The 17,345-nt window shown below is 40.6% G+C and overlaps 1 protein-coding gene across 9 annotated transcripts in view; it reads right to left on the reverse strand.

The window, feature by feature from the left end:
• Positions 1 to 17,345, reverse strand: part of ECPAS (Ecm29 proteasome adaptor and scaffold) — a 114,871-nt gene that overhangs the window by 64,069 nt on the left and 33,457 nt on the right. For all 9 annotated transcript variants that reach the window (XM_089301608.1, XM_070055536.2, XM_089301626.1 and 6 more), the window contains 4 exons: positions 12,573 to 12,741; positions 8,627 to 8,766; positions 4,735 to 4,816; positions 2,197 to 2,316 (listed from right to left, as the gene is read on the reverse strand). In XM_089301608.1, the coding sequence (XP_089157734.1) occupies positions 2,197 to 2,316; positions 4,735 to 4,816; positions 8,627 to 8,766; positions 12,573 to 12,741 (511 nt within the window). The remainder of the gene's footprint in view (positions 1 to 2,196; positions 2,317 to 4,734; positions 4,817 to 8,626; positions 8,767 to 12,572; positions 12,742 to 17,345) is intronic.

Below are 17,345 nucleotides of genomic sequence, written 5' to 3' on the forward strand. Positions count from 1 at the left end.
CCTCCGTGTGTGTGTGTGTGTGTGTGTGTGTGTGTGTGTGTCACTCAGCCTTTCAAATAAAATTTTTAAATTCTCTTTAAAAAAAGAATTATACAGAGGTCGGTGTTGTGGAAGAGCAGGTTAAGTTTCCACCTATGAACACCAGCATCCCATATGGGTGCTGGTTCAAGACCCGGCTGCTCCACTAAGATCCAGTGCCTTGCTAATGCACCTGGGAAAGCAGCAGAAAATGACCCAAGACTTTGGGCCCCTGCACTCACGTGGGAGACTCAGAAGAACCTCAGGACTCTGGGTTTGGCCTGGCTCAGCCCAGGCCGTTGTAGCCATTTGGGGAATGAACTAACAAACAGATCTCTGTCTTTGTCTGTCTGTCTGTCTGTCTCTCTGTAATTCTGCCTTTCAAATAAATGAAAAATAAATCTTAAAAAAAAAAAAAAAGTATACATCATGACCAAGTGGCATTTATTCCTGGAAGGCAAAGAGGTTCATATACCAAATTAATCCATATTTCAAAATGAAAAGACAAAATGATCATCTTAATTGATGCAGAAAAAAAAGGACAACATTCAATATTGTTTCATGATTAAAAAAAAAGAAAAATCAACAAACCAGGAACAGAAGGAATCTACATCAACCTATCACAGGCCACATCTGAGAAACCTGCAATGAGCACCATTTTCATGGTGAGAGAATAAAAGCTTTTCCTCCAAAATCAGGAACAAAGCAAGACTCCCAGTTGCCACTTCTATTCCACATAATACTAAGAGGTCTAGCGAGAGCAATTAGGCTGGAAAAACAAGTAATAGGCACTCAAACTGGAAAAGAGGAAGTAAAATTATGTCTGGCGATGACAGGATTTTAAATGTATAAGACACTAAGGATTACACACAAACCAGCATTGTGGCTAGCAGGTAAAACCACTGCCTGTGATGCCAGCATTCCATAAGGGTGCCAGTTTGTGTCCCAACTACTCCACTTCTGATCTAGCTCCCTGTTATTGGCCTGAGAAAATAGCAGAAGATGGCCCAAGTATTTGGGGCCCCACCACCCACGCCGGAGACCCAGATGAAGCTCCTCCCTCCTGGCTTCGGCCTGGCTCAGCTCTGCCTGTTGTGGGCATCTAGGGATTGAATCAGCAGATGGAAGATCTCTCTCTCTGTCTTTTCCTCTAATTCTGACTTCCCTTCAAATAAAGAAATACATCTTTTTAAAAAGATGGAAAAAGCAAATAATTAATGAAGAAAAAATATAGCCAAATCTATCTGCCTCCAGAACTGATCATAACTTAGATAAAAGATCTTTTGGCCAGCGCCACAGCTCACTAGGCTAATCCTCCACCTGCAGCGCTGGCAACCCGAGTTCTAGTTCTGGTTAGGGCGCCAGATTCGGTCCCAGTTGCTCCTCTTCTAGTCCAGCTCTGCTGTGGCCCTGGAAGGCAGTGGAGGATGGCCCAGATCTTTGGGCCCTGCATCCACATGGAAGACCAGGAGGAAGCACCTGGCTCCTAGCTTCGGATCGGCACAGCACACCAGCCACAACACGCCGGCCATAGCGGCCACTTGGGGGGTGAACCAACGGAAAAAGGAAGACCATTCTCTCTGTCTCTGTCAAAAAAAAAAAAAAATCTTTTGCAAAAGACCTTGCATCCTTCACCAACAGAAAGTACAAGGATTTGCAACTGTAGATAATTCTTGTGTCAACAGAGAAGATGGGCTGGATGTGGGCAGAACTAGGGGGAGGGAGACATGGGAGACAATGACCAAAATCAAAACTAACAGTCTCAATCTGTATCAGCATTAGGCAAGAGATGAAAACTTTAAGAGAAAAGCCAGAGGATTTGGCCCCTACCTTCATGTGGGGTTTCAGATAAGGGTAAATCAATTTTCACTTAAGTGCCTAAGTTCCTAGTGGTGCCATTTTTGGAGAAAAGTCACACATTCCCAAAAAAAATAGTTTGAAAGGAACTATACAGTTAAGGTGAATAGAAACCATTCACACAATATAGTATATGCTATAATAAACTTTAAAAAATAATTTCTACAGCTAAATTTAAGGTAAGCAAAACAAAAAAAAAAACCTTCATTAATCTTTTTATTTACATCACCTACTTAATATATATCCATTAACTCAGCTCCTTCTCTATTTAAATAGCCATGAAAGTCACAAAGAGGCCATTTTTCTTTGGAAAGAAATTACCTGAATATTAGCAGGGAACGTTTCGGCTGCTTGTCTAGAACGAAGGAGATGGGGGACAATCTTTAACTTGACTCTTGTACTGACTGGGTCCCTTTTCAGCTCTGGCTTCAAAACTGCTCCCTATGGAAAATACATTCGATTAAAACACTTCAAATTATTTTTTACTGAAAAAAATCATGAGAGTTCTCCACCCTTAAAAATTACTGAAGAGTCAAAAAAACTCTTATTTTTATCAGCATAACTTATCAATATATTAAATTATAACTGAAAATTTTATACTCACTCATAACTTTAATAAACTGTTTCATAAATGACACATTTTTATAAAATAAATATACTTGCCAAAACAAAACACTGCATGGAGGCAATAAAACCATTCTACATTTTCTACCAATCTCTTCAACAAATATGATCTTACTAGAAGACAGCTGGATTCTTCTATCTCCTTCCATATTCAGTCCGCTGTGATAAGTTGTCCTGGTTGAAGTATGTGACTAAAACTCAGCTTGCACAGATATGTAGTTAGAAAATTAGGGATAACTTTGGCCTTTTCAGGCAACTGTAGATATTCTTCCTTGATACTACACCCAAAGTTGACAATTTGTTCAAGGTTAGCCCTAATTTGGAGTTTAAGCCACATCCCATGAATATGTGCATATTCTAATATACTAAATTCCACAAGTCCACCTTGCATTTTCAGTGGTCCCTGTTTACTGTTAGAACATCACTAGTTGGTTGGGGCTAGCGTTGTAGCATAGCAAGTTGAGCCTCCACCTGCAACACTGGCATCTCATGTTCAACACTGGCATGCCAGTTCAAGACCCGGTTGTTCCACTTCCAATCCAGTTCCCTGTTAATGCACCTGAGAGAAGATGGCTCAAGTGCTTAGGCCCCTGCACGGACATGGGAGACCCAGAAAAGGCTTTGGCCTGGCCCAGCCCCAGCCGTTGTGGTCATTTGGGGAGTGAACTAGTAGATGGAAGTTCTCTCTTTCTCTCTCTCTCTCTCTCTCTCTCCTCTTTCAAATAAATAAAAAACAAAAAATAAATTAAAAAAAAAATCACTGGTCATCTGGAAACAATGTATAATGTTTAAATAAACACCAAAAAAAAAAAAAGTGTTTACATCACCATTGATCTCATCAGAAAAAAAAATCCATTAAACACTGATAAGCTGTCAAGTCACTGTGGTTTGTCTGTTTATTCACGTAAAATACTTTTATTATTTCAAAGATATTCTTATTCTTGCTAATGCGCCTGGGAAAGCAGCAGAAGACGGCACTGGTGCTTGGGCCCCTTCACCCACCCTGGGGTCCCAGAGGAAGCTCCTGGCTTCTGGCTTCAGTCAGACTGGCCTGGCGCCAGCCACTGTGGCCATTTGGGAAGTGAACCAGCAGATAGAAGATTTCAGTCTCTGTCTTTGTCTCTCTCTCTGTGTTAATTTTTGTTTGTTTAAACAAACAAACAAAAACATAAAAATATTCTTAACTACAGCCAAAAAAAATTTTTTTTGGTGCCATGAGCACAAGACAGTAAAGAACAGAATGGCTCCTAGAATCATTTAGTGGCATGGCTTTGATTTGTGGTAGGACCCTAGCATGTACACCTAACCACTGCTTCCATACAATCAGTGCAAATAACAACACAGGAAACAGGTGAAACAATCTTGCCTTCTCAGATCCCTAAAAAGCTCTGTGACCCCAAAAAGGTCCATGTCCCACATCCTGAGAACCACTGCTCTGATTCAGCCTGTCAGTGAGGCCCAGAGAAGTTTTGTAATCAGCCAACCCCTGCTCCCAATACATTCATGCGCAGCTACTCATGGACTGAATCCAGAAGTCTTCATTGTGGTCTCATCATTCCTTCTGCTACACCAATTAAATCTGAATGGAGATAGGTGATTTTTAAAACAACTATCTATTGTTTAAAGATTTGGGATATTATTAAACAGAGTAAACTAAAACAGAACTTAGGTTATTAAGCAAACATCTCACTTCCAGTTTTCAAAAAGAACCCATCTTTTCCCTCTAGATTCTAGACTAGGGGTCAGGAACTAAATTTAGCCAATGGGCCAAATCTGGCCTACCATCTGTCCTTGCTAAGGCCTGTGAGTTAAGAATTGCTTATATATATTTAAATGGTTGGGGGAAAAAATCATGAAATAATATTTTCTAACACATGAAAATTCAATTTCCACAATTTTACTGGAACACAGCCACAGTCATTTAGTTACAGACTATCTATGGTTCTTCCACATTAAAGAAGAGTTGAATATTGATTAGATACAGCCTCAGCAAAGCCTAAAATATTAATTTAAAAAGTTTACTAATACCTAAACTGGACAGTGCAGCATTATTTAAACACCTAAACTGAAAACTCCAGATCTTGTTAAATTTACCTAGATTGGTACTGTATTAAAACTACTATTTCATAGACTTTTGATGCACCTTGAATCAAAACAATGCAGAGAAAACATATATACATTCATATGAAAAAAATGTTTTTTATTTTGACATGAGAATAAATCAAAACAACCTACCTCTTTTGTCTTCAGTGGAATATCTCCAAGGTACACCTTGTACATCTTATTAACGATGGCAGGATTATTCCAATCAATTAAGCTATGGAAGGTTTTGAAACAGGTTAAAAATTTTTTTTTCCTCCCACTTCAATGATTTCAAAAGAAATCATAGACCCAATATTTGTAACAAAAGGAAAATGTTAGAAGCACACAAACGAAACAGGCAATTGATACCGCAGAACAGAAGGGACTTTTTAAACAACAAATATTCAAATCACTTATCCTGACCCAGTTTAATAGAGTATTATATCCAATGGTCCAATCTGGTACTGCCTAAGAAAACAGGACTGTGTTCCTTAACAGATGGGTTCTCAGGGCCAATGCCCTGGGAGCAACTCTAGCAGAGCTTTCTGTTTAACCACTGGAAAACTCAAAAGTGATGAGGAAAGTCTCTCTCTCTCTCTCTCTCTCTCTCTCTCTCTCTCTCTCTCTCTCTCACACACACACACACACACACACACACACACACACTGCTTTTTACCCATTAAAGCCACACCCTAGGAAGCTTGCAACCCTATTCTCTGATATTGTGTTACTGTCCTTCCCAGCATCCCCCCCTCTTCTTATCTACCAGCACATGCTTGCAGTTTTAGCACCCAGCTGAACAGAGCAGTCAAACTGCCATTAGTCACTAAGACTTAGTCTTATCTGGGCCCTTCAATGAGGTGACTTGGATAGAAGATGACTAATGATTGGCACCCCTGCTCCAGAGCAGCCCCCATCCAAACAAACCCCACTAGTAATGCAATCCTTCATTTCCACTTGACTGGTGAGGTTTTGCCATACATTCTTCTCTCTGCCCTTTGACATTAGTTCTGCTTTCGGGCTATGCTGTATGTGTGCAAACACAATTTATAATACTGCTGTGAATGCTTTTCTTATCCATCTCTTCTTTAACAATTTATCTGCCCTTTTTTTTTTTTTTTTTTTGGATAGCCATAATCCCACTATCCTTAAAGACTTTCTACACTTTTGTTTTAAATACCTACATCTTTTTACCTTATTGCCACCAACTAACTTGCAAGTTCCATTGTTTCCCTTCTATTAATTCTTCAGGATTAGAGATTTTTAACAAACTACACACACAATCTGGTAAAACAAGCTAAAACCTTACTAGTAGCTCACTAGTAAGGACAATTTTCGCTGTTCCTTCTATTTTTCCTCTTCCCATCTTACTAGTTTTCATCTTCTGATTATATCATTGTGAAAACTCAGAAATAATATGGAAAATAAAAGTCCTTGCACCTGCACCATATCCCTACTCCTTTTCAACAGATCAACCACTAACTTCAGTGTATCCTTGTCTGTATTTCTTATATGTGTAAAATAGGAAGAAGGTATGGCAGCAAGTAAAAGATCAATAGGTGGCTCTCCTAAAGAGATATTTTGGGATTTTTCTTTGACAAAATGGAATAATATCTACATAACTTGCTCTTTATCTATTAACAATGTCACGGCAGACATTTATTTTAACACACAATACCAAAATTAATTAAAACACTTAAACACCACATTTTGTATTGTCCACAATCAAACCCATTAAAAGGCATAAAGAATGGGGCCAATTCAAATATAATAAGTAGTTTAATTTAAAAGATTTTTGTGTGTGTGTGTGTGTGTGGTTTTTTTTTTTTTTTTGAGAGGCCAGGGTCGTGGTACATTGGGTTAAGTAGTTGCTTGCAACACTGGTATCCCATATTGGGATACAAGTTCGAGTCTCAGCTGCTCTGCTTCTGATCTAGCTTCCTATTAGCTTCGTGTACCTGGGAAGGCAGTGGGAGTGGCCCAGGTACTTGGTCCCCTGTTACCCCCATGGGAGACCCAGATGAAGTTCCTGGTCCTTGGCTTCAGCATGGCCCAGCCCTGATGCAGCAGCCATTACAGGAGTGAACCTGTGGATGGAAGATCTCTTTCTCTGTCTCTTCCTCTCTGTCACTCTGCCTTTCAAATAAATAAATACATCTAAAACCAAAACCAAAACCAAAAACCTTGAAAGTGATGTCAGAAATACTCAATTACAAACATCCTGAAAGAATTTAGGCTTGGGAGGAATGCTGAATAGAATCCAGCCCAACTGTTATTTTACAGAGTCTAAGGCATGGCAAGGTTAAGCCAAGTCTTCCAAAATCATACAATCAGCAAGAGGCATGACCACAGTGAAGTCCATGACTAAACACCCTTCTCCAGCACGCCACCTCACATGCTCCCCAGAGGCAGGCATTCCCCACCACCCCTACCACTGCCCCACCTCGCCCTCCCACACACACACACACACACACACACACATTTCAGCAAGCAAACTGAGAGACCATGAGGTTAACTTCCTTATTCTGTTACACTTACTCATTTCAGTTTTCTTACAAAGGAAAACTGCAAAACCTGCAAGCTCTACAAAGCATTGAGGTTTTATCCATATTTCACAGTTTTCTAGCATGTTATATATAAGCACTGAAATGAATTAGAACTACTCCATGATTTGACTGTTTTAATCAAAATTTTTATGTTACTCGTCAATCTTCACACATCATTGATAAAATTTACAATTGGCACATTTTATATATTCTGCTTTATTCATTTGCTACTACTTAGTGGCAATTTATATGCTGTTATACCATTTTTTAATTATTGTAACAGATAGCATTCTGTAATGATATATACAGTAACTTACTTAACTATATCTCCATCGTGGAAAACTGAATTTCTTTCCACCTTTTAACAATTTTAAGAAACGATATAATGAATAAATATATAACATTTCCTAAATAAAATCTTTTTTTCTATCAAAGGATTTCTTCAGGGTAAATTACCAGATTTATTTTTAAAGATTTATTTATTTATCTATTTATTTATTTGAAAGGCAGAATGAGAGAGAGAGAAAGAAAGACAGAAAGAGCTCTTCCATCCCCTGGCTTACCTCTCCAAATGCCCACAACAGCAGGGTTGAGCCAGGCTGAACCCAGGAGCCTAGAACTCCACCAGGGTCTCCCAATCGGGTGGCAGGGATCCAACTACTTGGGCCATCAGCCTTCATCCTCTACCTTCCAGCAGGCAGCTGGATCAGAAGCTGAGTAGCCAGGACTCAAAAAGGCACTCAGGAGACGCAAGTATCCAAAGCAGCACAACACCTGCTGCACCCCAACTCCCACCCTTCCCAAAGAGACTTAAGTAAAAGACTACAAATATTTTTATTTCATTATTTACTGCAAACTGCTTTCCAAAAATTATTTCAATTTATAATACCAATCAACAGGGTCCAGGAATAGCAGTTTCACCAGAGATGTAAATCAATTAGTCAACTACTTACACAATTTACCAATGGATACAAATTAGTATCCCAGTGTTTTATCTTTCACTGTTTTCATATCTTATATAGAATATTTTCTACATGTCTGTTAACTGATTTTTTTGATCCTATGTGAATCTATTCAGTAACTCTTTTTACAAATCTAATTTTATATTAACCACAATATATACATATCTATTAAAAGCAATCTTAAAACAATTTAAAATCGCAAAGGAAGAATCAAAAATGATTAACTTCTTCAGTGAGACATTTTTCTAAACATCAGTTTTTTAAATACATTTACCTAACCAAAGTCTCATTTCTTATGATGACATTCCTAACCTATTCCAGCTTTGAACCGCATTTGCCAACAGTTTTTCTTCCTCAGCTTACACAGAAATCTGTTATCAACTTTATATATGTCAAACTAGGTACATTTCCTAAACTTCTAAATGGAGTATCTCGTTGTTACAGAAGGTCCTAAATGTACAAACACGGCTGGGTAAGCTGTAAGCTGTTAGAAACCCGGCCCCTTCAACTGTGAAAGCTTAACTGGAAAGCAGTTACCTTTGCTTGCTTTTCAATTCCAGATCCGCTGCTGTTGCCACACTGTGGCGTGTGTCACTAGAAGCAATGACCAGGTGGAGAACAGCTTCAAGTTCAGGCACCTGTTCGGCTTCTATAAATTTCACTATGCCCAATTTGCACTGTTGATAAATGAAGGGAAGGAAAAAGAATGGTCAGGGAAACAAAGTACAGTCTAAATGTGCTGTTTAACACATCAGTGTGGTCAAAAACCAAGCATTCATAGTAACAGCAGCAGCAGCTCCTATTGAGGCTTACAATGTGCCAGGGACTGGAATAACCATTCATGTTTGTTATTTCATTTAACCCTCACAGTCTATGATATAGGTATTATCATACCCATTTTTCAGATGAGGAAACAGAGACTTAAATGATGAAGGCACACACTAAGTGATGAAGGCAGGATTCAAACCCAGGTCTCTCTGATCCAAAACTATTATGATACGGAGTTAGACAGCCTCCTGAATGATGAAGGCTTGAAGTCTGACTCCAGGGCCTCCAGGGTAGTACAGTAAGAATAAGGCTGCACTGGGGCTAGCACTGTGGCATAGTAGGCTAATCCTCTGCCTGTGGTACCAGCATCCCACATGGACACCGGTTCTAGTCCTGGCTGCTCCTCTTCCAATCCAGCTCTCTCCTATGGCCTGGGAAAGCAGTGGAAGATGGCCCAAGTGCTTGGGCCCCTGCACCCGCGTGGGAGACCTGGAAGAAGCTCCTGGCTCCTGGCTTCAGATCGGCACAGTTGTTGCAGCCATTTAGGGAATGAACAAGTAGAAGGAAGACCTCTCTGTCTCTCCCTCTCACTATCTGTAACTCTACCTCTCAGATAAATAAATAAAAATCTTAAAAGAAAAAAAAAAAATAAGGTTGCACCAAGGATTTTTATACTCATATTCCATGGAGTTTCACTCTACCATTAACGTTGAAATTATTGCCCTCTTTATTCTTAGATATTAAAAACAAAGAGTATGATTTCAAGTGTACTCTACACAAGGCAAGTGAAATTCCAATCAAACAGTATTCAATCTAACCAGCTGAAATGAAGCAAAGACCAAGAGAGAACCAGTTTATCTTTATGCAAAAGGCAGAGGTTACAAATTTCACTACAAGCTACTCTAATGAGGATAATACACCTGAAAAGAAAAACAATATCTGCATCTTAATCAGTTACATCACAGTTCTGAAATATATTAATTAGGAATAATAAAGTTGACAATTACTAAATAAGAAAGGTGCAATTTAAAAAGGCATAACAGATCATATAAAGGCCTGCCTTCCCTCTCCTGCTCAACACAACTTACTATATTAAAAACAACAACAGAAGGCCGGCGCCGCGGCTCACTAGGCTAACCCTCCGCCTGCAGCGCTGGCACACCGGGTTCTAGTCCCGGTTGGGGCGCCGGTTCTGTCCCGGTTGCTCCTCTTCCAGTCCAGCTCTCTGCTGTGGCCCGGGAGGGCAGTGGAGGATGGCCCAAGTGTTTGGGCCCTGCACCCGCATGGGAGACCAGGAGGAGGCACCTGGCTCCTGGCTTCGGATCGGCGCAGCACGCCGGCCATAGCGGCCATTTGTGGGGGGGGGGGGGGGGGGCGGTGAACCAACGGAAGGAAGACCTTTCTCTCTGTCTCTCTCTAACTCTGCCTGTCAAAAAAAAAAAAAAATTGAAAAAGACTCACACATTTACATAAGCCACGAAAAGGACAATTACACAAGTTGAATACACAGATATTATTAAAAAGGTTGAAAATTACACAGAAGACCCTCATTAGAAGCCTTGGTTAAATATATTACATGTAACTAAATTTTTTATAAACATTTAAAAAAGGAGGACATTTCCTCAAAACCTGAAGTACTAGTTAAATGGGAAAAAGCTACAAATGATATATAAGTAAAAATGCATTATGTAAAACTATTACACACAGAGAACAACTTATAGATGAATGATAAACTAGGACAACATGATTTTTAATCTTTATACCACTCTTGACTATTTGAATCATTACCATTAAGCTTTTAATTAGAAACAAAAACTGCTTTACTTGGAAGAAAAAAGTATAAAACAAGACATATTTAAAAATTAAGAGGTACTGGCCTTGTGGCACAGCAGGTAAAGCCACCACCTGTGGCACTGGCATCCCACACGCAGGCCGGTTCCAGCCCCGGCTGCTCTACACTTCCCATCCAGCTCCCTGCTTATGCGCTGGGGAGAAGCAGCAAAAGATGGACCAAGAGCTTGGGCCCCTGCAACCACAAGGGAGACCCAGAAGCAGCTCCTGGCTCCTGACTTCAGATCAGCCCAGCTCCAGTCGCTGCAGCCAGTTTCAGAGTGAACCAGCAGATAGAGATTTCTCTGTCTCTGCCTCTCTTTCTCTGTAACTCTGCCTTTCAAATAAATAAACAAATCTTAGAAAAAAAAATAAAAAAAAAACAGCTTTCAATCTTGAAACTAAACTATTCATTTTAACTAGACTATGAAACTAACACGTACAGAGGCCCTTACAATTAGCAAATAATGACCAAAGTAAAGTTACAATTCAGTATTAACTACTCTTCTCTAGCAATTACAGATCCCGCCCTCAGACAGTCCTAGGTTCAAAGCCTGGTCCTTGGCCGGCGCCGCGGCTCACTAGGCTAATCCTCCACCTTGCGGCGCCGGCACACCGGGTTCTAGTCCCGGTCAGGGCGCTGGATTCTGTCCTGGTTGCCCCTCTTCCAGGCCAGCTCTCTGCTGTGGCCCGGGAGTGCAGTGGAGGATGGCCCAGGTGCTTGGGCCCTGCACCCCATGGGAGACAAGGAGAAGCACCTGGCTCCTGCCTTCGGATCAGTGCGGTGCGCCGGCTGCGGCGACCATTGAGGGTGAACCAATGGCAAATGAAGACCTTTCTCTCTGTCTCTCTCACTGTCCACTCTGCCTGTCAAAAAAAAAAAAAAAAAGCCTGGTCCTAGAACATTGACCTGGATGAATCTCAAAACAGCAGTGCCTTTTAGAAAATAGAAGGAACAAACTTCTATACCCCATTGGGAAGCTGTGAGGATTAAATGAGATAATGTACAGTGCCTGTCACACAGATCACACTCAATAAAGAGTAGCTTCTGTTACTATTTACCTTTCTTACTTGCATCATAGTTTAAAGAGGAAAAAAAAATAAAGACCTATAAAACATGAAGAGGTAAAGCTAATCAACCATACCTCTTAGTGAATAAAACATTCTACCAATTTGTAGGTAGCAAGAATGTCCCACTCGTCTTTTTTTCCCTCTCCTGGGAACATTCTTTTGATCAACGGTCACTTACATTCCCAAAAAGAAAAGGATCAAACCATTTAAACTGCCATGGAGAGATGAAGGAAGGATTAGAGGACTAACCCATGTTGCTTGAATTCCAAAATAATTACATACTGATCTCATCTGTTCTTCCCTGAGGTGCCTGATGACACAGACACACTGAGGCACCTTCTGTGTGTAGAGCACCAGTCATTTTTAAAAGCTGCTCAGAGAACATCTGTGTCCTGTTTAAATCCAGAATAAAATGCTTAATGCCAATTTTTAAATTCCCAGGAAGAAATATAAAAGGGGGTCATGCTTTTCCCCCACATTTTCACTTTTACTGCACCCAAGGAGCTAGGTGACTATCAAACCTATAACTGAAAACTAAGACAACAGAAGTTAAATATACTCAATTTACAAGGAGGTTGTGTTTTATACTTGAAATACATAAGCAATCCCAGAGAAACTACAGAGCACTTCCCACTCCTCCCTTTCCCTGGGGCTCTAACAAGTAACTGACAGAAGACGAGCACATTACATCAACTGCTCCTTGCCAACAGAGTACTTGACTACAGAGCCAGATACACTGGAATTACGTTGCACATGCTTCCATGGACTGCACAGGGGCACGTGTACAGGATCAAGAGCAAACAGTGTCACATACCTGTTCCAACTGTTCAGGTGTCCAGGGGTTATCACCAATAACTCGCTTAGCTGCATAAAAGCTCATTCCTGGGGGAGGCTGTGGAATTCCAGCACCTCCCCCACTATTTGAAGAAGAACCCTGTGCAGAAGATGAATTTTGGCGGCTCTGGGATTCATTTAACACGTATCTGGAAAGGAAATACATCTTTAACTCTCTACAAGAGCAACTGCATTTACACATAAAATTCAATCATACACTGTCCTCCTGCAGTATTTTTCTAGAAAAATAAATATTTGAAATAAAAATTTCATCATAAAGAAAAATTCAAGGTTAAATAAGAACCTACATCTTCTAAAATTAACCAGAAGAATATATCACTCAATGTGGTTATAAACAAATTACAACAGTTACCAGCAATGAAGAAAAACATTTTGTTCACCCTTAATCGATAAACCATTGCCCTGTGAGAGCCACCATGGACCTACCACATTCTGAGCTTTTAACTGACAACTGACAAATACAGAGAAACGTTTGCTGACTGGGACAAGTGGTGAGGACCCAACACTCTATACCCAAGAGCACACTGTTATGACCATTCTCATCTCTACTAAGATGTAATTCAATTCTTCTTGAACTCTTTATAATAGAAAACCCACTGGAACTTTCTTTTAAAAAATTTTATTTGAAAGGCAGAGTTACAGAGAAAGGCACAGAGAGAGGTCTCCAATCTGCTGGTTCACTCCCCAAATGGCTACAATGGCTGGAACCGGGCCCAGGAGCTTCTTCTGGGTTTCCCACATGGGCACAGGGGCCCAGGCACTTTGGCAATCTTCTTCTGCTTTCCCAGGCACATCAACAGAGAGCTGGATCCGAAGTAGAGCAGCTGGGATTTGAACCGGCACCCACACAGGATACCAGCACTGCAAATGGTAGCGTAACCCATTGTACCACAGCCCTGTCCCCCCTACACACACACCTGGAACTTTTAAACCACACAAGCACATAATGTCCCCAAAATAAAAAAATCAAAAGGAGACCAAGGAGAAAAAGTCACAAGAGAATTAGCTTTTCCCACTACATATTCAAAAGTCCTTTGTAGAACCTCATTACTGATTTATCATTTCCTTTTTAGCATCAAGTATAAATTAAAATTCCAATGAATTCATATTGATCCGATTAAATTGGTATTTTCTCATGTACAAAATCAAATTTTTACATAAATTCAAATCCTTTCAAACTCTAAAATCCTATCCTGAAAATTTTATTATCATACTGATTATTAAAATACTCACTATGATACAAGTTAAAGAAAACACTCAGAACCAGATAGCATATGAATTATTCTATATTACTTACATCCCATATTCATTCAATTTATCTATTTTCTTAAATTTATCTATTTTCGGGGCCAGCGCTGTGGCGTAGTGGGTAAAGCCGCCACCTGCAGTGCCGGCATCCCATATGGGCACCGGTTCGAGTCCTGGCTGCTCCACTTCCTATCCAGCTCTCTGCTGATGGTCTGGGAAGGCTGTAGAAGATGGCCCAGCCCCTGCAACCACGTGGGAGACCCGGAAGAAGCCCCTACTCCTGGCTTCGGATCGGTGCAGCTCCGGTCATTGCGGTCAACTGGAGAGTGAACCATCGGATGGAAGACCTCTCTCTCTCTCTCCCTCTCCTCTCTCTGCGTAATTCTTTCAAGTAAATAAATAAATCTTTAAAAAAATATCTTTTTTTAAAAAAACCTACTGAAGAACCACTTTAATATTTATCTATAATAAGGTAAGTGCTCACTGGTAAGAAAAATGTGAGGAATCAGTGGATTATGTTCTTAAATCTGGAATTCAAGGTTTACCTGGAGTCTTCAAAAATTTAATGGAAAATATGCAGTATGAAAAAAACTATGAATTTCAAACAATGCACCAAAATAATCTTATCTTCTACCTCAATTTTTCAAGTTTTTTTTTTTTTTTAATTTGAGAGAACAGAGAGAGAAAGAAAGAATGAGGGAAGGGGAGAGAATGAGAGAGAGAGAAGTACAGGGAGAGAAGGAGAAAGTGAAATGCTCCCATCTATCAGTTCACTTTCCAAACACCCACAATGGACAGGGTTGGGCTAGGGCTAAAGCCAGGGGCTGGGCACTCAACCCAGGTCTCCTATATGGGTGGCAGGAACCCAATTATCTGAGCTGTCACCACTGTCCCCAGATCTACCTTAGTCAGAGCTGGGATTGAACCCAAGTACTACCTGAGTGTCCGAACCACTAAGCTAAATACTCACTCCCATTTTCCATGAAATCTTCAAAGTACTCTCATAATTCCCAAAGCCAATCACCTGGCAATGCTAGCTGCCTGATTTAACATATGTAAAAGGAAGCCTCCATTTATTTCTAAGAAATATGAAGATTAATGGCATTAACTTGATTACTAAGTACTGAACAGCTAACATTACAAAACATCAACCTAAATACAAGAAATATAAGGCGGGGTCCGGCATGGTGGCAAAGCAGGTTAAGCCACCACTTGCAAAGCCGGCACCCCAAATAGGAGCCAGTTTCAGTCTCCGCTGCTCTCTTCCCGATCCAGCACCCTGCTAATGTGCCTGGGAAAGCAGTGGAGAGGATGGCCCAGGTGCTTTGGCCCCTGCACCCATGTGAGAGATCTGGAAGAAGTTCCTGGCTCCTGGCTTCAGTTTGGCCCAGTCCCAGCCATTGCAGCCATCTGGGAAGTGAACCAGCGCATGGAAGATCTCTTTGTCTCTTTGTCTCTCTGTCTCTCTAACTCTTTCAAATAAATAAATCTTTTAAGAAAAAAAGAAATACAAGGTCTAAGTCTGGGATGTGCCATCTGGAGCAAGCTGAGACAACACAATACATACAACAGCATCTGCCATGGCATCAGAAGCAAAGAAATCACAGGGATGTAAGAAATTATATGACCGAAGTAGTAGGAGTGAATACAGCATTCAAAAGCCCCCAAACTAGACAGACCGAGGAAAGCAAACTGTAAGAGAAAGGAAGCATAAGAATGAACTCTCTTATTTGTGGACTGCAGAGCAGATAATTTGGAGCCTTGTATATAGAGCTTATCATGAACTGGTTATCAGGCAAGAAACCTGATGAAAGGAGAATTTCAAAAAAAACTATTCTGGCAGAGGACAAAGTGAGCAGGCTAGAAACAGATCACAACCCGGGCCCTATGCCAAGGACAAAAGCTAAATAAAATAGGTATTGTCTACAAGAGGTTCAAAATCCATCAGACAACAGAAATGTCAGTAATGCAATAAACACACAAAGTAGCCGTAGAGCTAAGATTTCAATGTTATAAGGACATAGAAAACAGTAAAATTCTATCTGCCCAGGGCAAGAAATTTTATGTCAGAAATAGAGTTTCTACCTAAGTAAGTCTGAGGTGCTTTCTCAAAGCAGTTTTTTTGTTGTTGTCTTTTGGTATTTCTGTATTTCTTTTTGATAGGGAAGCACTCTAAGCAGAGGGAATTGCATTCTCTTGAAAGATAAAGGCTGGGGCCAGCACTGTGGCACAGTGAGTGAAGCCACCATCTGCGACACCGGAATCCCCTATGGACAACAGTATGCCCAAGCTGCTTCACTTTGGAAAGAGCTCCCTGCTAATGCACCTGAAAAATGCAACAGACGATGGCCCCAGTGTTTGGATCCCTGCCAACCACATGGGAGGCCAAGGTGAAGCTCCTGGCTTCTGGCATCAGCCTGGCCCAGCGCTGTCCTTTGCAGCCATCTGGTGAGTAAACCAGCAGACTGAAGACCTAACTCTGACTTTCTAAAGAAATAAATCTTTAAAAAATAAAAAAGTTTGATAAAAAGGCAAAGACACATATTGGAAAATGAGAACCCAGGGATTTTGGTGAGATCTGGTAAAATCTGTGTTTTAAAAAAATCAGGAGGGACCAGTGCTGTGACATAGCTGATTAAGCCACCATCCACAGTGCCAGCATCCCATGGGGTTGTTTGAGTCCCAGCTGCTTCACATCTGAACCAGTGCCCTTCTAATGCACCTGGGAAACAGTGGAGGATAATCCAAAGTGCTTGGGCCCCTTCACCAACGTAGGAGACCCAGAAGAGGCTCCTGGCTTCAGCCTGGCACAGTTCTGGCCGTTGTGGCCACTTGGGGAGTGAACCAGCAGATGGAAGATCTGTCTCTTTGAGTCTCTCCCTCTCTCTGTAACCCTACCTTTCAAAAAAATGAACAAATCATTAAAAAAAAAAAAAAGTCTATACTACCTAAAGCAATCCACAGATTCTATGGAATCCCTATCAAAATTCCAATGCTATTCAATAGAGAATTACAAAAAAAATTCTGCAATTCATATAGAATCACAAAAGACCCAGAATAGCCAAGGTGATCCTGAATAAGAAAAATCAAGCTGGAGGCATCATTAACACCTGACTTGAAAGCATACTACAAAGCTATAGAAATTGAAACGGCATGGTACCAGCATAAAAACCACTGCACGGAACAATGGAAAAGGACAGAGAGCCCAAAAATTAATTCACGTAAATACAGCCAACTGATTTCTGATAAAAGTGCTCAGACCGTACAGTGGAAAAACTGGATGTATCTATGTAGAAGAATGAAATTAGATCCATACCTCTTACTTTATCTATAAAAATCAACTCAAATTTAGGACCTGAGACAATAAAGTTACTGGAAGAAAACAGGAGAAACACTCCAAGACATTGGCGTAGGGACAAATTCTTGGGACAAAACCCCCAAAGCACAAACAAAAGCAAAACTATCTGAAAAAGGATTAATATAC

Source organism: Oryctolagus cuniculus, chromosome 1 (assembly GCF_051225735.1).
Source record: "Oryctolagus cuniculus isolate XC-2025 breed Fujian yellow rabbit chromosome 1, ASM5122573v1, whole genome shotgun sequence".
NCBI lineage: Eukaryota > Metazoa > Chordata > Mammalia > Lagomorpha > Leporidae > Oryctolagus > Oryctolagus cuniculus.